General features: G+C 46.8%; 1 protein-coding gene across 6 annotated transcripts in view; it reads left to right on the forward strand.

Annotated features, from left to right (window-relative positions):
* Positions 1 to 26,290, forward strand: part of TM6SF1 (transmembrane 6 superfamily member 1) — a 188,698-nt gene that overhangs the window by 75,808 nt on the left and 86,600 nt on the right. For all 6 annotated transcript variants that reach the window (XM_029575931.1, XM_029575932.1, XM_029575934.1 and 3 more), the window contains one exon: positions 589 to 692. In XM_029575931.1, coding sequence (XP_029431791.1) covers positions 589 to 692 — 104 coding nt within the window. The remainder of the gene's footprint in view (positions 1 to 588; positions 693 to 26,290) is intronic.

The following is a 26,290-nucleotide window of genomic DNA, read 5'->3' on the forward strand; positions in this document are numbered from 1 at the left end:
CCCGCTTGCTCTGTGCTCCCTGGCCTATTGGCTCTTGCTGCTGGACTCTGTGCCTACTCCTAGCCCGGGCCTTTCTATAGAGACTGACACTGTGCATAAGTCCCAAGGGACTGGGACCCTACGGGCTCCTCCTGGGGGGTTTCTGGTTCCCGGGTGAAGATCTGTGCCTGTGGCTCCGCCTCCCAAGCTACTCTACCCAGGGTGGTTCGGCTCAAGGGTCCACTCTCGAACAGCAGCTTCCCAGACTGCAACACGTAAGTGTCCTAGAATTGTTTGTGCATATTCTGCAACCATGATATTCACTATCAATCTGATGTTACTGTGTAAACTGAGATTAGTTCCTACTAAAGCGTATAGTGTGTGTGGTGCATATTCTTTCCAGGAGTCCCATAGTGATTCAGTTCTGCCAATATATTTAGTATAATATTTGGAGCTATGGCTTGCTAAAAATGTGAATTCTTATTTTAACAAAGTTACCGCACTATAAAGCTGTTTTTGGAAGCCCCCTCGTACAGAAACAGAATTGAAATGTATCATGTTTAAATCAAAGACCTTTAAAATAATATTGTTCTAATATGTATTTTTCAGGGTGAACCATATTTGAATACTGCTTATGGGCATGTGATCTGTTACTGGGATGGCTCTGCTCATTATTTGATGTATCTCTTAATGGTGGCAGCTATTGCTTGGGAGTAAGTCTGTTTTATTTCATGAACTCTTATATGAAACAAATACATATTCTTGTTTTTATTACTGCTTATAAATTAGTATGTACCATTAAGTATGGACTGAGCAATTAAACAGTTCACTATGATCCCAGCAAGTGATTTGTACAGTATGCAAGCAGGTTTTAAGTATGTAGTTATCTTAGATCATCTACAGTAAGCTACTCTAAAGTCTTAAAGCAATACTGGAAGAAGGCATATTTAAGGTAATGCCAGACTTAAAAAATAGCTATAACTATTCTTAAAATGATGACAAATAATGAAGGATTAATATCGGTAAGGAGAGAGCTATGTCTTTATATTTGTACAGAAAAATCAGATTCTTTCAAGTATTTTAATTGATTTATTTGAGATGCCTTTCTGGAAAGTCAAGCTCACACATTTTGTCTTAGTTTCTTAGACGAAGAAAGCCTTTTTTCTTCATCCAAACCTTTGACAATTTTTGTATAATTGTGAGCAGAAATGCTGATGCCATTGTAAGGAATGCCTGAAAGATGAGCTTTGGGGGAAAAGTTTTCTGACCAGTTCCTTATTCATAAGCCTTCTCTTGCCATAGCTTTAGCTGATAGAGTTACAACATCATATGTAGAGTCAGCACTATTATCAGAAATATTTAACAGGTTTATGACTAGTGAATAAAAAGTATTACAAGTATATAATTTTCCTTAATCTTGATTCAACTTTTGAATCCAGTTTTTTTGTTCTGGAAGCAGAGGCATATGCTATAGCTATCTGCAGAATTCTGCCATTGCATTCACAATTGTTTTAGAGATGAAGACTTTTAAAAGAAATTTTCAAGATGGAAACAAACATTGTGATGCTAGTATGTCTGAATACGTGCAAAATAACTGCCACTGCTATAGGAGTTTTCCATTTTGGCTTGCTAAAGTCTAATTGTCTTTGAGAGGGCTTTAGGAAAGATATCTCTACAGTTTGGGCAACACCACTCTTTTTTTTTTTTTTTACCATTTCTTCCACTGCTCACTGAATAGAAATAGCAAACAATGTTTTGTTACAACGCCCCCAACATGCCCCTTTCTTATTCTGCCAAATCTTAACGGATAATGATTTTAAAGTTCTTGATGTAGAAAGTGCTTTTCCTTGTTGCTGTCACCTCAGCAAGAAGAGTTAGTGAACTCCAGGTGCTCGTCTACTACATAAGAACATAAGAAATTGCAATGCTGGTTCAAACCAAGGGTCCATCAAGTCCAGCATCCTGTTTCCAACAGAGGCCAAACCAGGCCACAAGAACTTGGCAAGTACCCAAACACCAAGAAGATCCCATGCTACTGATGCAATTAATAGCAGTGGCTATTACCTAAGCAAACTTGATTAATTGCAGTTAGTGGACTTCTTCAAGAACTTATCCAAACCTTTTTTGAACCCAGCTACACTAACTGCACTAACCACATTCTCTGTCAATAAATTCCAGAGCTTAATTGTACGTTGAATGAAAAATAATTTTCTCCGATTAGTCTTAAATATGCTACTTGCTAACTTCATGGAATGCCTCCTGGTCCTTCTATTATCCAAAAGTGTAAATAACCGATTCATATCTACTCATTCAAGACCTCTCATGATCTTAAAGACCTCTATCATATCCCCCCTCAGACATCTCTTCTCCAAGCTGAACAGCCCTAACCTCTTCAGCCTTTCCTCATAGGGGAGCTGTTCCATGCCCTTTATCATTTTTGTTGCCCTTCTCTGTACTTTCTCCATTGCAACGCTATCTTTTTTTGAGATGCAGCGACCAGAATTGTACACAGTATTCAAGGTGCGGTCTCACCATGGAGCGATACAGAGGCATTATGACATTTTCCGTTTTCTGTATCTGCAGTTGTATCACAATAAACCCAACCAAAGTTTTTACTGAATGTATTTATTTTATTCTATTTGTTTTAAAAAGTTATGTTCCGCTGATCAACAGTTCTCAGCGGATTACATCATCACACACACAATCAGAGATACAAAACAGAAAATACATAAGTAGTCTCAGCTTTCCATATTGTTTAATATATAATTTTTATTAAGAGAAAGGCAGCACAACAGTGATAGAATGTCAGAGCAGTAATAGAAATAACTACAGCATCAAACAGTTGATGACATTACAATGATACTTTCCACCAGGTTTTTATTTCTATGTTTATAAGCACAATTGTATGCAAAGATCCCATTCATACTACATAGAACTCCGGAGTGGGGGAGTAGCCTAGGAGAGAGAGCGCGAGAGAGAGAGATACTTAGGTATTTGTATCCCTAGGTGAGGCTTACATATTAGTGTAGGGGTTAGGGGCCACTTTGACATTCAACGTGAATCGTACGAACAGAACAGTGCTCTCTTGTGAAGATTTGATGACCTTCGGCGTGAGGAAACTCACTCAAAGATGAGATTTGTGCAATGTTCTCTCCACCTAGCTTGATGTTACCCAGGTAGAGAGTCCATCAAGCTAGGTGGAGAGAACATTGCACCAATCTCATCTTTGGGTGAGTTTCCTCTCTCCGTAGGTCATCAGATCTTCACAAGAGACCAGTGTTCTGTTCGAACGTCTCATGTTGAATGTCAAAGTGGCCCCTAACCCCCTACACTAATACGTAAACCTCACCTCGAGTTACTAGGCGGGCCTCCCATAGATATACAAATACCTATCTAGGGAGAGGACATTATGGCTAGGCTAAGCGCTCTCTCTCTCTCATGGCTAGGCTGGTGCTCTGGGACCTTCACAAGTACTAAAACAGGCCTTTCAGGAGACATGGCGAAATGTGCTAAAGCTACTGAAAAAGGTGTAGCTAAAATCAGCGTTAAGTCTGTGTGATAGGACTTTGCAAACTGGTAAACCCAGCCCACCCCTAACTCCTCCTCTTTTTCGGATTTGCATGCAGTAAGGGCTTATCGCATGCGAAAACGTCTTAGCACATTTTGATAAATGATCCCCTTACATTGTAAACCCTCTGGGGATAGGGAAATACCTACAGTACCTGAATGTAATCCACTTTGAAGCGCTGAAAAAAGTGCAAAAAGCGGAATATAAAAAAAATCTAAATAAAATAAATAAATAAATCGACTTCCCACCATATTTCTCAGCAGATAATACCAAAAACAGAAGAAAACTGGAAATGTTAAATGAAAACCATTAATGCACTTTCAGCACGGATTCCCATAGCTCAAAGTGTAACCCTTTAGATGCCATAAGGTTTTTTTCTCACAGGACAAGCAGGATGGTAGTCCTCCTATATGGATGACATCACAGGATGGAGCCCAATCACGGAACACTTTTGTCAAAGTTTCTAGAATTTTGACTGGCACGTACTGGGCATGCCCAGCATGGCACTAAACCTGCAGCCAGCAGGGGTCCCCCTTCAGTCTTCTTTTTTCCGCGCAGCAGAAGCCATGCGGGTTAAGGAGCTCCACAGAGATTCCTGACAGGAATTTTCCTCACGGAATTACTAAAATCTTTCATACCCCACAGGGGTCCCTACTTCAAATTTTTGACTCCGCGGTACTCTGGTAAGTTTTTTTACCCGTTTTTGGTCGATTCCCATCGAGTTTGGCCCTCGCGGCCTACTGGCCGTCGACCGTACCGCGGCTCAATTTTTTCAAAGGCTATGGCGTCTGGGTTCTGTCGGTGCCCGGACTGTACTCGCACCATGTCCATAACAGACCCTCATAAAGTCTGTGTAATGTGACTTGGTTGCGAGCATGATGTCTTGACCTGCACCAAATGTGCCTTAATGACACCAAAAGGTCGCAAGGCCAGAATGGAGAAAATGGAACTTCTCTTCTGTTCTCAAACCCCGACACCGTCTATTGCATCAACGTCGTCTGAACCGGCGCCGTCCATTTTGCGCCAGAATCGGGCACTGGCCGGTGACCGCCCGGCGTCGACGACTTCTCGGCCTTTGACTACCTCTACCCCACCTCAGGACCGAGGGGATCGTAGAGAGAAACATCGGCATTGATACCGGAAGTCTCGGACCATCAAGGAAGGAAAATCTTCGACCTCGCCATCGTCCGAGCTGCCATCAAAAAAACCCCGTCCAGAAAAGGCATCGACCCTTTCTGCGACCGGGTCACTGAGGCAACCCTCACCCGGACGGGTATCGGGAGCCACGACTCCGCCTTTAACGGTGGTCCCTCCGGCTATGCCTCTGCCTCCTTCTTCCCTTCCGGAGCCGGGGCTGCTTTCTCCAGGTCTCCGTGAAGAACTGGACCGGATGGTCCAGGAGGCCATCAATAAGGCGATGCACAGACTCCAAGTTCCCCCGGCACCGATATCTGTGCCAGCCACGGAACCGACCATCGATCCCATTCCGGCAGTATTGGCACCGCTGCTCTCGATGATGGATGCGCTTATAGCTGCTTTTCCACCGATGGATCCTGGGTCACCGATGGCTCCGGTGCCTTCCCTGCTTACCCTGTCATCGGGTGGAGAAACACCGTTCCGCATTCCTCCATCGGGGGTTTTGCCGATGCGTCCATCGGCACCAACAATCCATCCATCGATGCCCTCGATACCTTCATCGGTGCCTCCATTTCTTCCCTCGAGGCCTTCAGAGCCTAGACCAGGACCTTCAGGAATTCTATCGTCTCGTCCTTCTCAGGTTCTTAGGGCGACAGGTGCTGATCCCTAGGATACCTTGACTGATGATTCATCTCCAGACACACATGACTTGCCATCACCACCTTCTCCTACTGAAAGCAGGAAACGTTCTCCTCCAGAGGACCTATCCTTCATAAATTTTGTGAAGGAAATGTCTGAATTGGTTCCCTTCCAATTGCAGACTGAACAAGATGACAGGCATCAGCATGCAGTTCCTGGATGCTCCCAAGGAAATAACCTCCGTCCCTATTCATCAGGTTCTTTTAGATCTCCTCAAAAAGAACTGGGAACACCCTGGTTCTGTTTCTCCAGTCAACAGAAAAGCTGATACCACTTATTTGGTCCAGTCAGCCCCAGGATTCCAGAAACCTCAGCTGGATCACCAATCTGTGGTTGTAGAATCTGCCCAAAAGAGGGCAAGAAGATCAAAACCCTACTCTTCCTTTCCTCCAGGTAAGGAACAGAAATTCCTGGATGCCATTGGCCGGCGTGTCTTCCAAGGGATCAATGCTCATCTCTCAGATCGCCTCTTACCAGCTGTATATGACCCAGTACAACAGGGTCTTAATCAAGCAGATACAGGACTTTGCAGAGTCCTTGCCGCAGCAATTCCAGGAACGGCTTCAAACCCTGGTACACAAGGGTTTTGAGGCAGGGAAGCATGAAATAAGATCCTCTTATGATATCTTGGACACCGCTTCCAGGGTATCTGCAACTGCTATTTCAGCAAGAAGATGGCCATGGTGTAAGTCTTCAGACTAGCGCCCTGAGGTACAAGACAGATTATCTGATCTGTCCTGCATAGGAGACAATCTGTTTGGGGAACAGATTCAGCGGACGGTGGCGGAACTCAAAGAGCATCATGAGACCCTTCGCCAGCTCTCTCTGATGCCCTCTGAGTATTCCTCCAAACATCCATTCAGGAAGGATACTAAAAAATAATTCTTCCGTCCAAAGGAGTCCTATCCACCACCGTCTAGAACTCGTTCCACGAGACCTTTTCAAAAGGCCCAGTCTCGTCAACCTCGTAAACAAAAGCCACAAGCAGCTCCTCAGCCGGGCCCTGCTTCCGGCTTTTGACTCCTGTATAGAGAGCAGCAGCCAGTTTCCACTGCCTCACATACCAGTGGGAGGTCGAATGTGCCATTTCAACAACAGGTGGCACACAATCACCTCAGACCAGTGGGTCCTTGCCATAATTTTTCAGGGTTATCACCTGAACTTTCTCTCCATCCCACTGGACTCCCCACCTCTACCGACGTGGAGAACATCCGACCACTCACTACTTCTGGAACAAGAGATTTCCCTCTTCCTCCAGTCCAGAACAATAGAGCCAATGCCCTACTCCTAACAAGGCGTAGGATTCTATTCCCAGTACTTTCTAATCCCCAAAAAATCAGGCGGCATTCGTCGAAATCTGGACTACATGCCCTCAACAAGTACCTCCACCGAGAAAAGTTCAAGATGGTAACCTTGGGTTCCCTCCTTCCTCTTCTGCAAAAAGGAGACTGGCTGTGCTCTCTCAATCTCCAAGACGCGTACACACACATTGCCCATCTCATCGCAGGTTCCTGAGATTTCTGGTAGGCCCCAAGCACTATCATAGAAACATAGAAACATAGAAATGACGGCAGAAGAAGACCAAATGGCCCATCTAGTCTGCCCAGCAAGCTTCACACATATTTTCTCTCATACTTATCTGTTTCTCTTAGCTCTTGGTTCTATTTCCCTTCCATCCCCACCTTTAATGTAGAGAGCAGTGATGGAGCTGCATCCAAGTGAAATATCTAGCTTGATTAGTTTGGGGTAGTAGCCGCCGCAATAAGCAAGCTGCACCCATGCTTATTTGTTTTACCCAGACTATGTTATTAGCCCTTATTGGTTGTTTTTCTTCTCCCCTGCCGTTGAAGCAGGGAGCTATGCTGGATATGCGTGACGTATAAGTCTTCTCCCATGCCGTTGAAGCAGAGAGCCATGCTGGATGTGCATCGAAAGTGAAGTATCAGGCCCATTTGGTTTGGGGTAGTAACCGCCGTAACAAGCCAGCTACTCCCCGCTTTGTGAGTGCGAACCCTCTTTTCTTCTCCCCTGCCGTTGAATCAGAGAACTATGCTGTATATGCATTGAAAGTGAAGTATCAGGCTTATTTGATTTGGGGTAGTAACCGCCGTAACAAGCCAGCTACTCCCCTCTTTGTGAGTGTGAATCCTTTTTTCCACATTTCCTCTTGCTGTTGAAGCTTAGAGCGATGTTGGAGTCAAGCCTGTGTATGTTTATTTAATAAGGGTATTGACTCCAGGCAGTAGCCATTATTCTGGCGAGTCACCCACTCTTCATTGGCAGCCTCTTGACTTTATGGATCCACAGTGTTTATCCCACGCCCCTTTGAAGTCCTTCACCATTCTACCATTCGGCCTGGCATCTGCACCACGAGTCTTCACCAAGTGCCTCGTAGTAGTAGCAGCCTTCCTTGGTACTCAAGGTGTTCACGCCTACCCCTATCTAGACGATTGGTTGATCAGGGCTCCCACTCACCAAGCTGCTCTGTCGTCCCTACGTCTTACTTTACACACTCTGATTTCGCTAGGATTTCTCGTCAACTACGCAAAATCCTGCTTAGTCCCATCTCAAACTTTATCATTCATAGGGGCAGACTTGGACACCTTGCATGCAAAGGCATTTCTGCCTCGACAACGAGCTCTCACTCTCATCTCTCTCGCACACCAGCTACAGTCTCAGCACCACATGACTGCATGCAACCTCCTCATCCTGCTGGGACACATGGCGTCCTCAGTAGAGGTTACCCCAATGGCCTGCGTGGCCATGATAGTCATGCAGTGGGCTCTGAGGTCACAATGGACTCAGTCTGTCCAACCTCTATCGACCACTGTCCACATCACTGACTCACTTTGTCAGTCTCTAGCCTGGTGGCAAAATCAGATCAATCTCCTCCAAGGCCTACCCTTCCAGGCTCCAGACCCTCAAATACTTCTCACCACTGATGCTTCCAACCTCGGCTGGGGAGCCCATGTCGCCGATTTGCAGACACAAGGAACTTGGTCTCCAGAGGAAACCAAACACCAAATCAATTTCCTGGAGCCGCGAGCAATCAGATGTGCTCTCAGGGTGTTTCAGGATTGCCTTTCTAATCAGGTCATCCTGATTCAGACGGACAACCAGGTGGCCATGTGGTACATCAACAAACAGGGAGGAACGGGCTCCTACCTACTGTGTCAGGAAGCTGCACAGATATGGGTGGAGGCCCTCTCCCATTCGATGTACCTCAAGGCCACCTAGGGCATTGTCCGCCAACACAATGTGTTGGTGGACAAGCTAATTTGCGCTTTCCATCCGCACGAGTGGTCCCTCAACCCCACAGTAGCGGACTCAATATTCCAACATTGGGGTTATCCTCGCATAGACCTCTTTGCGTCACCTCAAAACTGCAAAGTAGAGAACTTTTGCTCTCTCACGCGCAGCCAAGACTCTCAGCCAAGAGATGTATTCTCCCTCTCATGGGCAACCGGTCTCCTATATTCATTCCCTCCACTTCCACTTCTATCAAAGACTCGTGAAGTTACGTCAGGACAAGGGATGCATGATCCTGATCGCACCTCACTGGCCTCGCCAAGTGTGGTTTCCAATACTTCAGGCTCTCTCCATTCACAGGCACATTCCCTTGGGAACGGACCTGCTTCTGATCACTCAGAACAACGAGTGCCTACGCCACCCCAATCTTCAAGCTTTGTCCCTGACGACCTGGCTGTTGAAAGGTTAATTCTTCAGCCACTTAACCTTTCGGAGCCAGTTTCCCATGTCCTGATTGCTTCACGGAAGCCTTCCATGAGAAAGTCTTACCTCTACAAATGGAACAGGTTTAAGTCATGGTGTTCTTCTCAATCCCTTGATCCCTTTACCTGTTCCACCATGAAGTTTCTAGACTATCTATGGCACTTGTCAGAATCAGGTCTAAAAACTTCCTCCATTAGAATGCATGCACCTTCCAGAAAGGTGTCGGGGACGTTCCTATTTCGGTACAACCCCTCGTAACATGTTTTCTGAAAGGCTTGCTTCACCTCAAGCCTCCACTGCGTCCTCCGGCCCCTTCTTGGGACCTCAATCTGGTTTTGGGTCGGCTCATGAACCCACCATTCGAGGCTCTCCAATCCTGTGATCTTCGCTGTCTCACATGGAAAGTGATTTTTCTTTTAGCAATCACATCTGCTCGCAGAGTTAGTGAGTTACAGGCCCTAGTTACCTATCGCCTTACACTAAACTTCTGCAGGACCGGGCAGTACTCCGCACTCACCCTAAGTTCTTACCTAAGGTAGTATCGGAATTTCACATTAATCAATCCTTTATACTACCTACCTTCTTTCCCAGGCCCCACTCCAATCCAGGAGAACAGGCTCTGCATACTCTTGATTGTAAACGGGCGCTAGATTTCTATCTAGACCGTACAGCTGCCCACAGGAAAAGCACTCAATTGTTTGTCTCTTTCCATTCCATCAAATTGGGGCAGCCTGTGGGTAAGCAGACTCTCTCCTCCTGGTTAGCGGACTGCATATCCTTTTGCTATCAGCAAGCAGGCATTCCGCTTCAAGACCGTGTTAAAGCACACTCTGTGAGGGCCATGGCGACTTACCTACGCTCGGTGCCGCTTCCTGACATTTGCAGGGCTGCTACCTGGAGTTCTCTCCATACCTTTACAGCCCATTATTGCTTAGACAAGGCCGGAAGACAAGATTCCATCTTCGGCCAATCTGTCTTGCGCAACCTTTTTACAACTTGATGTACCAACACCCTTCTACCTGCCCGTTAGAGTTCAGGATGCCCTCTACCAAATTCCACCCCAGTCCTTGTGCCTATTGCACATCTTGGGTACATTTGGTGCATTTCTCGGACATCCTCAGCTCGGTACTCACCCATATGTGAGGACTACCATCCTGCTTGTCATGTGAGAAAGCAAATGTTGCTTACCTATAACAGGTGTTCTCACAGGACAGCAGGATGTTAGTCCTCACGAAACCCGCCCGCCGCCCCGCTGTGTTGGGTTTGTTTTCTTATTTTATTTTTCGGCACTTCCTGTAGCTTTAAAGAAGACTGAAGAGGGACCCCTGCTGGTTGCAGGTTTAGTGCCATGTTGGGCATGCCCAGTAGGCGCAAGTCAAAGTTCTAGAAACTTTGACAAAAGTGTTCTGTGATTGGGCTCCATCCTGTGATGTCACCCATATATGAGGACTAACATCCTGCTGTCCTGTGAGAACACCTGTTACAAGTAAGCAACATTTGCTTTCCCTGCTATGTCCTTACGTTGAAACAGTTCCAAAGAGGCATGGCAAGTTAATCATCTCAGCTTTCCATATTAATCAATCTATAGTACTACCTACCTTTTCAAGGCCCTATGCCCATGATGGAAAGAAAGCCCTCCACAATTTGAACTGCAAAAGGGCCTTGGAATATTACAAAAGACATACTTAAGCCTCATTGTCAAACCAGCCAACTCTTCATCTCCTACAACCATAACCGCCTCAGAATAGTGGTTGCTAAACAAACTTTATCCAACTGGTTAGTTGATTGCATTCATCACTGCTATGAGTTAGTAGACTTCAACTTATAGACTTAGTCAAAGTTTATCAGGTACGAGCTATGGCTTCATTTGTTGTTCATGTCGGAGAAGTACCCATTGGAGATATCCGCAAAGCTGCGATGTGGTCTTCAGTCCGCATATTTGTCTTGATAACTTCTCAAAGACTGACAGTACATTAGGGCAAGCATTTTTGTGCAATCTGTTCTTGCTGTATAATCCACTCTCCACAGTGAAGTCCAGGTTGCTTACTAAGAAATCATTCCACTCAACCCTCAGCTTAGGATTCTCCACTCATAATAGCTAATTCAGCCTGCCTATTGAAAAAAAAAAGTTTTTATTACGTAAAAAGTGTTTTCCATAGATAACAGGATGAATTATAGAAACATAGAAACATAGAAATGACGGCAGAAAAAGACCAAATGGCCCATCTAGTCTGCCCAGCAAGCTTCACACATTTTTTCCATGGACTACCTGACCACCTCTCTAGAGAGTGAAGTACAGAGCTAGATTCAGCTCTGTTAGTGACTGAGGAGGCTGACCAGGCAGTGCTTGCATGGGAATTTTTGCAAAGCTCTACAACTTGTGAGACAAGTCTGTTTGGTGCTGTCAGATGACATCACTCATGTAATGGTTAATTCATCCTACTATATACAGAAAACACTGTTTATGGTAAGAAAATTTGCTTTTTTTTTTTTTTTTTGCTCTTGCTTTTATTTAATTCCTGAAGAAATTTCACTGTTTAAAGTTTTTGAATGGTCCTCCATTTTAGCCACAACCAGTAATATGAATCTAAACGGATTAAGATGCTGCTGAACTGATGCAGGCATTATTCTACTATATATAAACTGTGATTACAACTGTAGGAGCCCTATTGGATTCCCCACTAAATTAACATTCCTAGTACAGGGTTTGTAACGCTTTCTCTCCCACTTTAAATGAAATCCTTTGTTGAAGCATGAATGTGGAGTTCTCTAAGAAGAGAGGTATAATAATAACCCCCTCGTGAATTTCTAGTCAGTTCTAGGAGAAGTTGTACACTCAGATGCTGGAGTATTTGGGCTCTAAGAAACAGAGAGAGGAGGTGAGAGCAGGAGCTTTACTCCCTGAGACACAGAGAAATCCTTGGTGCCAAGAGAGAAGCAGGGAGAGAATCCCCTTATTATTATTGGAGACGTTAACTACAGGATTCCCAGACTTTTTCCGGAATCCTAGACCTTATCCTGTTATGTACAGTGAGGAGAAAGAGAGCTGAAAGAATGAAGTCTTATGTTAGACTCTCAAAAGTATAACAGTAAGAGAGTCTTGGTTGCAACTAGCAGCATGAGAATAATACTGGAACCAGGATGTCCAGGTATTGGGGTCTGATAGATGGATAGCAGTAGATTATGTTGCTAAGAGATTAGTCAAGGCAGAGAGAATAGTTTGGGAAAGAGAGAGAATCTCTGTAGTGAGCCCGTACCTGTATTGAAGCAGTCTAACAGAGAAATTCTTTGAGAGTCAAATCCCAATCAGAGTTTCTATAAGAGATAAAAGTTGGAGCTGTGGTAGATGCTTTAAATGGCATGGAATGCACAAACTCATCAACTGCTGAATGTGCTGTCTCTGCAGTTGTCACCATAGAAGAAGTTTTCTGTTTTAAAAGTAAATTTTTTAGTTCTTTGGAACAACTTTTGTTGCATATGCAGTTTGTGCTTGAGAGGTCCTTAATCAAACATAGCTGGCTAATGGGCCGATACAGTAAAGTGCACTCCAGCAGAGCGCACTGTTAGCCCATGTTGGCCGTGCGTTTTCAACGCGCTATTTTTACCCCTTATACAGTAAGGGGTAAAAGCGCGTCGAAAACCCGCAGCCAACCCTCCCGAAACTAATAGCGCCCGCAATATGCAAATGCATGTTGATGGGCTTAGTTATTCCCACGCGATTTAGAAAGTAAAATGTGCAGCCAAGCTGCACATTTTATTCTCAAAAATTAACTCCTGCCAAAGGCAGGTGTTAATTTCAGCCGGCACCGGGAAGTGTACAGAAAAGCAGAAAAAACTGCTTTTCTGTACACCCTCCGACTTAATATCATAGCGATATTAAGTCGGAGGCCCCAAAAAAAAAAAAATTTAAAAATCTGTCTGCGGCCTGCGGGTTGGAAGAAGGACACTCAATTATGTCGGCGTCCGTTTTCAGCACCCGTGGCTGTCCGCAGGTTCAAGAACCGACGCTGGTAAAATTGAGCGTCGGCTGTCAAACCCACTGACAGCCGCCGCTTCTGTCAAAAAGGAGGCGCTAGGGACATGGATAATGGTTTATCTGGCTAAAATCTATCCGGACGAGGCTGAATGTACAAAAAATTGCCATCGGGCTGACTTTGTCACATGGATAAAGTATTGTTAATGATTTGCTTGTAATACTTAGATATAATAAAAGTTAAACGGAAAATAAAAAGTTATCCGTCTAAATGACTTTTGAATATCTACCTCTGAGTGTCCTGTTTCTGCTAGCTGAACACCAGTAGGGCCCTGAAGTTTCCATTCTTTCCCTCACTCCACCCTCCATGTGAGAACTTCTCATAAAGCTTTTACAAAGAATACCATGGGAAGAGGACTACATAACATGAATGACTGAACCATGGAATCAAGGGGGCTGATTTAAAAAACAAAACATAGAAACATGATGGTAGAAAAAGACCATTTGGCCCATTCAGTCTGCCCATCCATCCAGTTAATTTAGCAGTATCATTCTGATCACTTCCTTAGAGATCCCCTGTATTTATCCTATGCTTTCTTGAATTCAGATACTTTAAAAACGAAAAAGAGAACATGACCATAAAATATATAGCACAGTGGGAAAATTTCTCTGAGGCTTGATGGTCTTGCTGCCACCATCTATTGATGAAAATTGGTGACTGATGCAGATTTTTGGTCACCGTTGGGTTTTTGCCTCATTGCCCCTTTTTGCTGTCAGATAACATTCTAGTAAATTGCAAGTTATGGTAAATTAATTGTTAAAGTAATTAAAGGCATCTGTGAGGGAGTCTATAGGAAATTCCCTCAGGCCACCTTAAGGGACCAGCCGCAGCTATCTGGCCTAGTCCTTCCCAACCCAGGAAGGGATTCTGGGCCCAGGAAGGATCCATTTAGCCTAGCATAAGAAGACAGGGCCCAGAAGGATTAAAAAGGATCCAGGGAGGAAACCAGCCTGCACTAAAATCTGCTATGTTTGATGGGTATACTTCCTGAACTTGAGATGAGTTGCATTCTTTATTTTAATTTGCTTTGCACTGTAAATAAATTGCACATAAAGGAAACAGCCAGAGTCTGCCTCTTTATTTCTCCTGGCTGTTTCCCAAGTGCTATTGCCCAAGTTACCACATATGGTAGTAAAAGTGGGATATTCTGCCAAAGTAGGAAGCACAAGCAGGAGCCCATAGCCTCAGCAACAGGAAAAAAAACCCCTGCAGATTTTTTTTTCCCTCTTCCTGGGGCTTCCCAGTTCCACTCACTCGGCTGAAACTACAGCAGGCCCAGGGGATAGCCTACCAGTATAATGAGAGTTCAAGAAGTAAGTCATGGCTGGACAGGCCAGCAGGTTGATTTTGCTTTTTTTCCCCTCTCTCCTTTCCCCGGAGAGGTACTCAGTTTCAAGACAACTTAGAAAGCAGGGAAGATGGAGCAAGTGAATCCAGTTCCTTGCTGCAGGGTAGCAGCAACTGCATAATGCCATGCAAAACCAAACTGACCAGCAGCAGGCACTGTGAAAACAACTTGTGCAGCAAAATACAGTGCTAACTCAGCACAAGTCGTGCAGACCGCTGTAATCAGGCCATCTTCCATATTGCCAGTTGTATTTAAGATGGCCCTGGGAGAAGACCCCGATTGTTTCCTGAAGAATTTTGAATGGACAGCTCGATTGGCAGGCTGGTCAGAAGATAGTTGGATGACCTACCTGAGGAATCTACTCACTACTACTACTACTACTACTCACTACTACTACTACCACTACTACTGAGGAATCTACTCACTACTACTAGTGAGTAGTCAAGAGGAAGGCCTCTTGACTACTCACTAGGAGTAGTCAAGAGGCCTTCCAAACCGCCAGTCTGGAAGGGAGGATCACATATCAGGAAGTCAAAGCAGCCATCTTAGAGCGGGCCCAAGAGACTCAAGGAATCCTTAAACCAGAAGAGAATCCACAGAACCTTTTCCACAAAGATGTGGCTTGGAAGTTGCTGCTCCCAGAAGGGAAGACCTTGTTGGAAGTAACCAATGTGGTTTTGCTGGAACAATTCCTAGATGGCCTAGAACGCCCTATGCGGCAGTGGGTGTGCAAATACTTGAAACGTACATTAGAGACAGCGTTGGAAATGGCAGAGGCTTATTACCAAGCTCAGTCTGTCCTGAATCGCCACAGGCTCCTGGGAGATAACCCGACCCAGGGAGAAGACGCCAGAGTCCTAAGGACAGGAGACCCCCCAACAGTCGGTGGAGCCAGACAGGCTAGACTTTTCTCCTGAACCACAAAAATCATTGGGACTGCCATGTTTCATCTGTGGGGGGAGAGGCCATTTTGAACGGGACTGATCCCATAGGTAAGATGAGCCAATGAATGTTAATGCTGTAGCCCCACACTTTTGTAATTTTGTGAATCTCCCCAGCCACGGAGTCTCTACTTTTGTCGATGCTGTTGAGCTAGATGACATTCCTACCCAGGCATTGGAGGACTTGGAGTGTAAAAAATGCTCATTCAAAGAGAATTAGTGAAATGGATACAGATTGACTATGACAGAATCGTGACCCTGGCATGCAGCCACAGGGATCAATAGTAATATCCAACAAGCTAGCTACAACTGAAGACCCCAGTCGGCCAAGACAGAATAGAAATGGGAGTTTTTCCTTGGTTACCCTATGGTGGTAGTACAGGACTGTCAAAACTTTGAAAAGCTGTGGAACTAGCTCACAATGGGTTCATGCAGACATGACATAATGAAGAATTGGCATTTCTAGAACTCTTTTCTTTAGAAGACCCAGACCTGTACCATAAAGACTCTCTAAAACTCCTAAGTCCCGGAGGCAATGCTGACAGGACAAATATAGTTATGCTGCTAATTTAGAGGCGACAGGGGAGGAAGGGTCAGTCAGGGGTAGAGCAGCAACCTACCTAGAATGTAATATCTGGCCCTTTGAGTGGGAAAAGAGGGGTGATCCAGGGAGTTTGTCAGGCCCAGAGGGAAGATGAGTCCTTTAAGTGGGGCCGGAAGCATATACAGAGGGTGAATGGAAAGCCAGTCCCTGGAGTGTAGGTTACAAACCCTATTTCTCCTTATTTCATAAAGAAAGGGGACCTACTTTACTGAATTACAAAGGGAAGTGTGGAAGGGAAATTGAGAGAACAACTCCTAGTTCCCAAACCATATCACCAGAAGGTTATGCAACTAGCTCACAGCCATCTTCTAGGAAGTCACCCGAGAGAAAAGTTTGTCACAGTTCTATTGGCTGGACCTATATAAACAAAACCAGTAGTATTGCCGGACCTCTTCCTATCTGCCAACTCACAAGGCCTGCTGATGTACAGGTGACACCTCTCATACCATTGCCCATAATTGAGCCCCCTTTCGAAAGGTTGGGCATGGACCTTGTGGGGCTACTAGAGAGAGCTACACGAGGAAATAAGTACGTCCTCGTCATTCTGGATTATGCCACAAGATATCCAGAGGCAATACCACTATGGAATATTAGGGGGACTTCCCTAATGTATTTGCGATGTATTGTAATCATATTTTAACTGTTTTGTCATGATAATATGATTGTATTTTTGTAAACAGCCTAGACGGGCAGACATATGCCTTATTGTGCGGTATATAAAAACTTTTAAATAATAAATAAATAAATAATGGAGGTATTTTCACGACTTGGGCTGCCCAAGGAGATCCTGACTGATCAGTGAACACCATTTATGTCAAGGTAATGAAACAACTATACTCCTTGCTCAAGGTAAAACCTCAGCATACTTTGGGGTATTACCTGCAGACCAATGGCCTCATCGAGTGACGTTCAAACAAATGTTGAGGAAATTTGTGGATGAAAACAGGAAGAATTGGGATGCATCCTATGTGCTGTTCGCAATCCATGAAGAGCCACACAGCTTGATGGGGTTTTCCCTTTTTGAATTGCTGTATGGGAAGAGCCCAAGAGGAATCTTGGACATAGCTTGCAAGACCTGGGAAGATGAAAGGAATCCCAAGCAGAACCTCGTTGACTACATTCTGAGTGCAGGATCGCCTAAAAAAGGTTGGGGAGGCAACCCGCCTGTGCCTAGAGAATGCTCAGGCTACCCCAAACCCAAGGTTACAACCAATCCAAGGAGTATTCCAGCTGAGGGACCACATCTTTGACGTCCTCCCATCTTCAAAAAGCAAGTTGTTAGCTCACTGGCAAGGACCCTATGAAGTTATGAAGAAAAGAGGATCCGTGGATTACAAAATAGCCCAGCCAGATAAATGTTCCTTTCCCAATAAAAAATTATTTAAAAAAAAGAAAACTCAAATCTACTGTGTAAACCTTCTGAAGAAGTGGGTTCTACAGGAGTGCGAAGTGGTACAAGAAGGAGAGTTTGGTCCGGAGGTCAGACCTGAAGTGGACCAAACCCAGATTCCTTTTGGAGAACAGCTGCCCACCACACAGACAGCTGACATAAAGCAGCTGATGGAGAAAATCAAGGAGATCTTCTTGAACCTACAAGGTTGTACCCATCTGGTGCAGCATGGCATTACATCTCGTGGAATTTAGCTATTTATTTATTTATTTAAAACTTTTCTATACCGGTATTAGTAGGTATATCATACCGGTTCACATTCTAACAAAAAGGCTGGAATTACAAAAAAACAGGGACGAGGAGTGGGGACAATGATAGAGAGGAAGGCAGAATGGCAGCAAACAGAGCAACAGGTAATAAAGAAACTGTCAATAACAGAATTAACTATCGAGAATAAAAATATACGTAAAAACAGCATACGGGGTCAATACTATATACGTGGGTTCAGGACGGCTGGCGAGGGCATGTCAGGTAAGTGTGAAAAGCGAAACTAGTCAGGGTAGGCCAGTTTGAAAAGCCACGTTTTTAATTTCTTTTTGAATTTGGGGGTGCATGGTTCAAGACGTAGAATTGTGGGTAGTGAATTCCATCGTGAGGGCCCTGCAATTGAGATGGCACGATCCCTCGTGGAGGAGAGGTGTGCCTTTTTGAGAGAGGGCACCAGGAGGGTTCCTTTATTGATTGTTCTGGTTGGTCGATTCGGGTGTGCAATGCTGAAAGGAAAATCAAGCCAATTGGAATCGTGAGTATATAGTGATTTATGAATGATGGAGAGGGTTTTATATAGAATACGAGAGGGGATGGGGAGACTATGTAGATCTTTGAGGATTGGAGTGATGTGGTCTGATTTACAGGCATTTGTGATGGTTCTTGCTACCGCATTCTGGAGCATTTGGAGAGGCTTTATGGAGGAATAGGGGAGCCCTAAGAGGAGTGAGTTGCAATAATCCAGTTTAGAAGATAGGGTGGCTTGGATGACTGTGCGGAAGTCCTGGGTGTGTAGTAAGGATTTTAATTTTTTTAGTACATTGAGTTTAAAGAAGCCCTCTTTGAGGATAGAATTAACATATTTCTTCAGGTTCAATTGTTGATCTAAGATGACTCCTAGGTCTCTAACTGATGGTTGCACAGAGATGGAGTTGAAGACTGGGTCATTTGCCAGGGAGGGTTTGGGAGTAATGTGTTGGGAGATGAACAGCAATTCTGTTTTGTTGGTATTTAGGGCAAGGTGGAGGTTAGAGGGCAAGGAGTTGATGGATGAGAGGCAGGATTCCCAGTATTTACGGCGTCGGAGATCGAGTCACAGACCGGTATGATGATTTGCACATCATCAGCATATAGATATAACTTTAGTCCGAGGTCTGCGAGGAGCTGGCAGAGGGGTCTGAGGTAAATGTTAAAAAGGGTGGAGGAGAGGGAGGACCTTGTGGGACTCCTTGAGAAAGGGAGTGGGAGGGTGGATTTAGCATTACCTATTTTAATGGAGAATTTTCTGTTGGACAAGTAGGATTTGAACCACAGGAGGGCTAAGCCAGATATGCCAATGTCTGCAAGGCGGGAGAGGAGGTAATTATGGCTTATAGTGTCAAATGCAGAAGAGATATCAAGGAGGGCCAGGAGATAACAGTGGCCCTGGTCTATTCCTCTGAGGAGGTGGTCTGAGAGGGTGAGTAATAGGATTTCCGTGTTGAGGTGTTTACGGAAGCCAAATTGTGAGGAGTGAAGGATCTTATGGCTTTCAAGGTAGTCCATGAGTTGTGTGTTGACTACTTTTTCCATTATTTTGGCGATAAACGGGAGGTTTGAGAGAGGACGGAAATTAGAGGGATCGTTAGGGTCTAGTGAGGGTTTTTTGAGGAGGGGTTTGACCACTGCATGCTTGAGTATGTCAGGGACTATGCCTGAAGAGAGTGAGCAGTTGATAATGTCGGCTATTGCTTTGGCAATCGAATTAGGAATGGAAAGGAGTGCTTTTGTAGGGATGGGTGTCAGTGGGGTGGGAGGCAGGTTTGATTTTTTGAGTGTGGATTACATTTCCTTGGATGATGTGAGGTCAAGGGAGACTAAGGTGGCAGTGGATGGGCCCGTCCCTGGGGGGGGGGGATGCGGAGTGTTGGGGAATCTAGTTAGCAGGTTTGCTATTTTGCTGTGGAAGTAGAGTGCTAATTCTTCGCATTTGGTGGAGGCTTCAGAGTCAGGTATGGTGGGTGGGGCAGATTTGATGAGACCCGCAACATATGAAAATAGGGCTTTGGGGTTGTACCTATATTCATGGATTTTTGAGGCGTAGAAATCCCGTTTGGACTTGAGGGTGGTGAGTCTATAGCAGTGAAGGGCCGATTTGTAACTAGAGGTGTGCTGAGGGGATGGGTCCTTTCGCCATATTCTCTCTTTCTGTCTGAGTTTGTTTTTCATTATTTTTAACTCAGGGGTGTACCAGGGGTTCGTATGTTTAGAGCCAGGGGCTAACTCACATCTAGTGATTGGGCAAAGTTTGTTAGCAATATCCAAAGTGAGGTTGCTCCATGAAGGTAGGGCAGCTTCAGGATTGGTACAGTCAAGATTGGGCAGGGAAGTAGATAGTGCTGAGATAAGATCATCACTGGAGCAGGACTTTCTGGAAACTATAGTGGAGCTTTGAGCAGAGTTACTGGGGGTCAAGGACTTGAGAGAGAGGAGTGATTCTATGAGAAAGTGGTCGGACCAGGGGACTGGAGTGCAAGAGGGGGTGTTAGTGGGGTGGATACAGGAGTTGATAAATATCAGATCTAGGGTGTGCCCGGCTTTGTGGGTGGGGGATGAAATGATTTGTTGAAATCCTATTGCAAGAAGGGAGTTGAGGAAGGCTTCGCGTGATGATGTTCGGGGTAAGGAGTCTACATGGAGATTAAAGTCTCCAAGTATGATGGCAGGGATCTCAATATTGATGTTGTCAGCAATAAATTCAATGAGGGGGGAAGGGTTGGATTCAAGGAAGGCCGGGGGGGGGGGGGGAGTAGACTAGGCAAACTTATAGCTCCAGGGATTTGAAAAGGCCGATTTCAAGTTTAGGCGGGGTGTCTAAATGAACCGGTTTGAGATTTAAAGATTTTTTTTGGCTGCGAAAAGGAGGCCTCCGCCTCTTTTCTTGGATCTTGGGATAGAATGGATCTCATATGAAGATGAGGGCGCTGGCTAAGGAGTACTACATCCGAGTCTTTAAGCCAGATGTCTGGCTTGCAGTCAATTAGGAGATATTTGAGGATGGGGGATTTTTTGGAGAGGGAATGTGAGTTGAATAGCATTATAGAAAGGGTAGTGAGGCCTAGGAGTTGCGTCAGGGGGGAGATGAGAATAGGGATAAGGAATTTGCGCATGGGGGAGGACTTGTTGACGTGGGGGAAAGAATGTCTGAGGGATGGGTGATGGATGTGGGATTGGGAAGGCTGCCATGACAATTTATTGCAGTGCGGGAATGAAGGTTGCAGTGAGAGGTGGATGTAAGCGATGGGGATGGAAATATGGAGCCAAATAATACACAGTGAGAATAGGTAGTATGCGGGCAATTAAGAACAGTGTAGGTTACTCTAGCAGTGTTGAGGTACAAGGGAGAACAAAATACAACAATACAGCTTATCCGGGAGAAGTACTGTGAAGAGATGCTGCAAGGCTAATGTTTGTTTACAGCAAGGTGTAGGTCGGGTAGGGGGGGAAGGGTGGGAGGGAGGGACGAACGAGGGAGCAGAAGGGGAGCACAAAGGGGCAGGCCCCTTGGTCGCGTGACGCCAGGTGCGGCGATTTTAATGCCTCTGGCCCCAAAGATGATTCAGTCAGGTGGGCGGGATCTGGGCAAGCGATTGGGTCCCGGCGAAACCGCATGGCTCAGCGAGCTCTCCCGGACCCTGGCGGGTCAGTGCCGAAAGCACAGGAGGCAGTGGTCCGAGTGAGGAGAAAAGGGCCAAAAGAAAGTACCTGTGGTCGGCGCGACGATTTTAATGCCTCCGGCCCCAAAGATGATGCAGTCAGGTGGGCGGGATCTGGGCGAGCGATTGGGTCCCGGCGAAACCGCGTGGCTCAGCGAGCTCTCCCGGACCTCGGCGGGTCAGTGCCGAAAGCACAGGGAGGCAGCGGTCCACTCTGGGAAAGTCCAGAAGGGGTAGGGTGCGGGACTACTGGGGGTCCTCCTATAGGTTGTGCTGCTTTATTCATTTCATTGGGTGCTGCATAAGGATCCCCTGGCTACCGTCCCACTGCTCTTGGCGCAATTTGTCAATTTGGTATGGCAACAATCCTATTGGATTCCTGAGGCCAGGTGCTATGTCATTGATACTGAAGTGAAGAAGATGCTCAGCTCAGGATTTTAGAGGAGTCTAACGGTGATTGATCCTCATCCATAGTGTTGGTGCTGAAGCCAGATGGGTGCATAAAGTTCTGCATTGACTTTAAAAAGGTCAACGAGGTTTCAAAACTCGACACCTGATGCCATGAGTGGATGATCTGATTGAGCATCTGGGATCAGCCCAGTTCATCTCCACCCTGGACTTTACAAATGGCTATTGGCAGGTATCTTTCATGCCAGCAGAGAAGAAGACTGTGTTCTCGACACCAAGGAGATTTTTCCAGTTTACCATCCTCCTGTTTGGACTCCATGGCTCCCCTTCAATGTTTCATTGTTGGTTGACCGCCTGCTGCACCCATATCAAGGATTCGCAGCTAAGGGTACCTGGATGATATCGTAGTGTCCAACCCAGATAGGAAGATACATTTAAGCCAACTCCAGGCCATCCTAACCAGTCTGAGGAAGGCAGGACTGATAGCCAGCCCTAAGAAGTACCTGTTGGGAAGACAAAAAGTGCAGTATCTCAGCTACACCCTGGGAAAGGGCAATGTCCATCCTCAGACCTGGAAGATCGAGGCAATCACCAGAGTGCCAGTCCCACAAACAAAAGTGAAAGTGAGAGTTCCTTGGCCTTTCGGGATACTACAGCAGGCTTATCTCCAATTATTTGGAGAAGGCGGAGCCTCTCCCAAGGTTGTTGTTGAAGAAAGCACCAGAGAAGGTCCAGTGGTCAGCTGAAGCAGAGAAGGCCTTCCGGGCTCTCAAAGAGGCATTATGCTCTGAAACGGTCTTGATAAGTCTGAACTTCACCAAACGCTTCACGGTGCAGACCGATGCCTCAGAAGTAGACAGGAACAGTCTTAGCCCAAGAGAAGGATGGTCATGTTATGTTCGTGGACCCTTGAGCCGGCTGTAACAGATGGTGACGCACTGGGGGAAGACCCTCAGTGGAGGTAGCTGTTGCAACCTTCCCTTCCCGACGGCTTCACTCTGCCTACCTTTCTTTCTTTGCACCTCTTCTCACTGTGGATGGACGCCTGGCTGCCGCAGCATCTGCCTGCCATCCTCTCCAGCGTCCCCGGACTGGCTTGGGCGCTGCTTCCCGCCATGCTCCGCTGGTACCTTAGGGTGCGTGCGCCGCGCGGCCCTCACTCTTATTTCCTACTTGGCGCGAACCTCGGGGCGTCCCCCTGTGATGACGTCACGCTGCCCAGATATTTAAAGCCTACGATGTTTGCTAGCTTTTGAGTTAGCAAGGGGAATCTTACGGATGGGATTCGCTCTCCATACCTAGCTACTCTGCCTCTCCAATCTTCCATTGGACTCAACGCTAATGGGGTACCCGCTCCTCGGGGGCCTCACTTGCTTTTCAGGTCACTATCAGGAAACCGGTACTCGCTCCTCAAGGGCCCATGTTCCCTGACTCGCTGCTTGCTCCTACCTTCTCTTCTGCCTGGAAGGATTCGCTATCTTCAACACCAGTGAGTACTACCATCTTCACCTCAGAGCTGTTCCCTGGAACCAGGTACTCGCTCTTCGAGGGCCTGCCTCCATTCCAGCCCTAGTGCCATCAACTACGTGGAACCGCTGTGTGAGTACATTACCTTCAAGCCTCTCAGCTGTCAGGAATCAGGTACTTGCTCCTCGAGGACCTCCTGGTTCTCCATACTGGGGCTTTGTGCATACTCCATTGTACTCATTATTCTCAGTTCTTTCCACTATAGCACTGCTACCGGAGAAGTCGCTGTTCCAGCGCCTGAGGGATACTAGCCCAGCCGGGCTACTTCTGCTGCTCACCACTGCCATCTCTGGTGGCTTCACCACATTGTCTAATAAAAGATCAATCTCTGTGTTTGTGTGTCCTAAGCTGAGCCTGACCTGTGGCCGAGGGGCCACGGGACCTCCCCTCGTGGGCGTGGTCAGCTGCCACAGTGTCCAAGAGTCCACCCAAACCTTACTAATTATAACAGTAGCAACCGGTAGGTGGCCCTAGGCAGGAGACCAGATGGATCTTCACCACTGGAAGCCCGAGATCCCCCCAGGAGGAGCCCATGAGGATCCGAGCCGCTTGGACTTACAATGGTCTCCTGTGGGCAGTGACGGGAGTGACGTCCTGGAGTGAAGATGAAGAAGCTGATGCCAGGAGGCTGACTGGAGCTTCACCACCGGAAGCCCGAGGTCCCCCCAGGAGGAGCCCGTGAGGACCTGAGCCGCTTGGACTTAGGAGAGGCCTCCTGGATAGAAGCGTGGAACACAGAGGGTCCGAGCCGGAGTCCGAAGTCCCGGAACAAGCCGAAGTCAGATCTGCAACTTAGAGGCTCTGGGAGAGTAAACCTCGTTGCAAGGCAAGGCATAGGGATAACTGCAGGGTTTAAATAGCCCTGCAGCGTCTGTCGTCATTGCAGGGCGGTCTTCCGTTTTCCTGTGCTGGTCCCTTTAAATCTTAGTCTCTGCACGCGCGTGCTGGGGGCGGAGCCAGGCCTGGAGGATCGGCGGTGTCTCCCTCGAGGAGGGAGAGCTGCGGCAGGAGTCAGAATGGGCCTTGCCAACCGAAGAGAGTTCCTTGTGATCTGGGCAGGCCCCGAGGCAGGTGGAGGGACCGGGGCATGGCCCGGGACCGTAACAGTACCCCCCCCCTCCTACGCCTCCTCCCCGGGGGCTTGGGCTTCGCAGGATGGTCCAAGTGAAACTGGCGGAGGAGGTTCTTGTCCAGGATATTGGAGGCTGGCTCCCACATATTTTCCTCAGGGCCATACCCCTCCCAGTAGAGAAAATATTCCCATCTCCTATGAAAGAACCGAACATCCAAGACTTCTTTCCCTTGATAGGTAACGTCTGGGTCAGCAGTGGGTGTTGCGGGATCTGGAGGTTTGTCATGGAAGACCGACAGAACTAAAGGCTTGAGAAAGGACACGTGGAAAACGTTGTGGATCCTTAAGGTGGAAGGTGTAGATGGTAGGAGACCGCACCCACTCGCTCCACAACGACAAATGGACTGATGTACCAGGGAGCCAAACGCATGGAGGGGATCCATAGTTGGATGTTTTTTGTGCTTAGCCATACCTTATCCCCAGGGCGAAATACCGGAGCAGGGCGCCGCAGTCTGTCTGCGTATTTCTTTGAGTTAGCAGCAGTCTGCCATAGCCTTTCCCGAGTGGACTTCCACAGGGTATGAAGCTGTCGAGCGGAGATTTGCGCTGCAGGAGACAATACTGTCAGAGGCAAAGGTAATGGAGGCCTGAGTTGCTTCCCATAGACCACATGAAATGGAGGCTTATTAGTGGCAGAATGTCGATGAAAATTATAAGAGAATTCTGCCCACAGCAGCAGAGCCACCCAGTCATTTTTTTGGTCTCCAACAAAGGCTCGAAGGAAAGTTTTCAAGGTTCTATTCATGTGTTCCACTTGATCATTACCTTGTGGGTGGAAGGCCGTGGTGAAGTCTAATTGGACTCCAAACTTCTTACAGAGTGCTCTCCAATATTTAGCCGTGAACTGTGATCCTCGGTCTGAGGAAACATGGAGAGGGAGTCCGTGAAGACGAAAGATATGCCGGGTAAAGTGTCGCGCCAATTCAGGCGCTGTTGGTAGCTTGGCCAGGGGCACAAAATGGGCCATCTTAGAAAATCTGTCAACGGTGACCGATATCACCGTCTTACCCTCAGACGGAGGCAGGTCCACTATAAATTCCGTGGAGAGGTGGATCCATGGCTCAGTGGGAATGGGTAACGGTTGGAGGAGGCCCCAGGGATGACCGGGCAGGGGTTTCTGTCGAGTACAGATAGGGCAAGAACTTGCATACAGAAGTACATCTTTCTTTTCTTGAGGCCACCAGTAGTATCAGGTCAATAACTCCAAGGTCCGGGCGGAGCCAGGCCTGGAGGATGGGCGGCATCTCCCTCGAGGAGGGAGTGCCGCGGCAGGGGTCAGAATGGGCCTTGCTGGCCGAAGAGAGTTCCCTGCGACCCGGGCCGGCCCCAAGGTAGGTGGAGGGACCGGGGCACAGCCCAGGACCCTAACAGGTCAAGAACATCCTGTGGCATATATTAGCCAGAAGCTGATGTCTTGGTAGAGACATTACTCTACAAATGAGAAGGCAGCCTTGACAGTCAAATGGGCCTTAGAACCTTGCACTACCTCCTGCTGTGATGGCAGTTTATGCTCGTAATGGACCACCAACCACTCCACTGGATAAATAGAAATAAGGAGTCCAGTGCAAAGGTGATGAGTTGGTTCCTGGCCCTACAGCTCTTCAACTATAAGATCTGACATAGGGCAGGAAGGGAGAATGCCAATGCAAATTTCCTGTCCAGAGTGGTGTCCCAGGTACAGGCAGGTGCTCATCCCCTCAAGGCTGAGCTGAGGAGGAGGGTATGTGAGGGAGTTTACAGGAAACTCCCTCAGATCACCTTAAGGGACCAGCCACAGCTGTCTGGCCTAGTTCTCTTTAAGTCCCAACCCTGCAAGTGATTCTGAGCCC

Source organism: Rhinatrema bivittatum, chromosome 13, assembly GCF_901001135.1.
Source record: "Rhinatrema bivittatum chromosome 13, aRhiBiv1.1, whole genome shotgun sequence".
NCBI lineage: Eukaryota > Metazoa > Chordata > Amphibia > Gymnophiona > Rhinatrematidae > Rhinatrema > Rhinatrema bivittatum.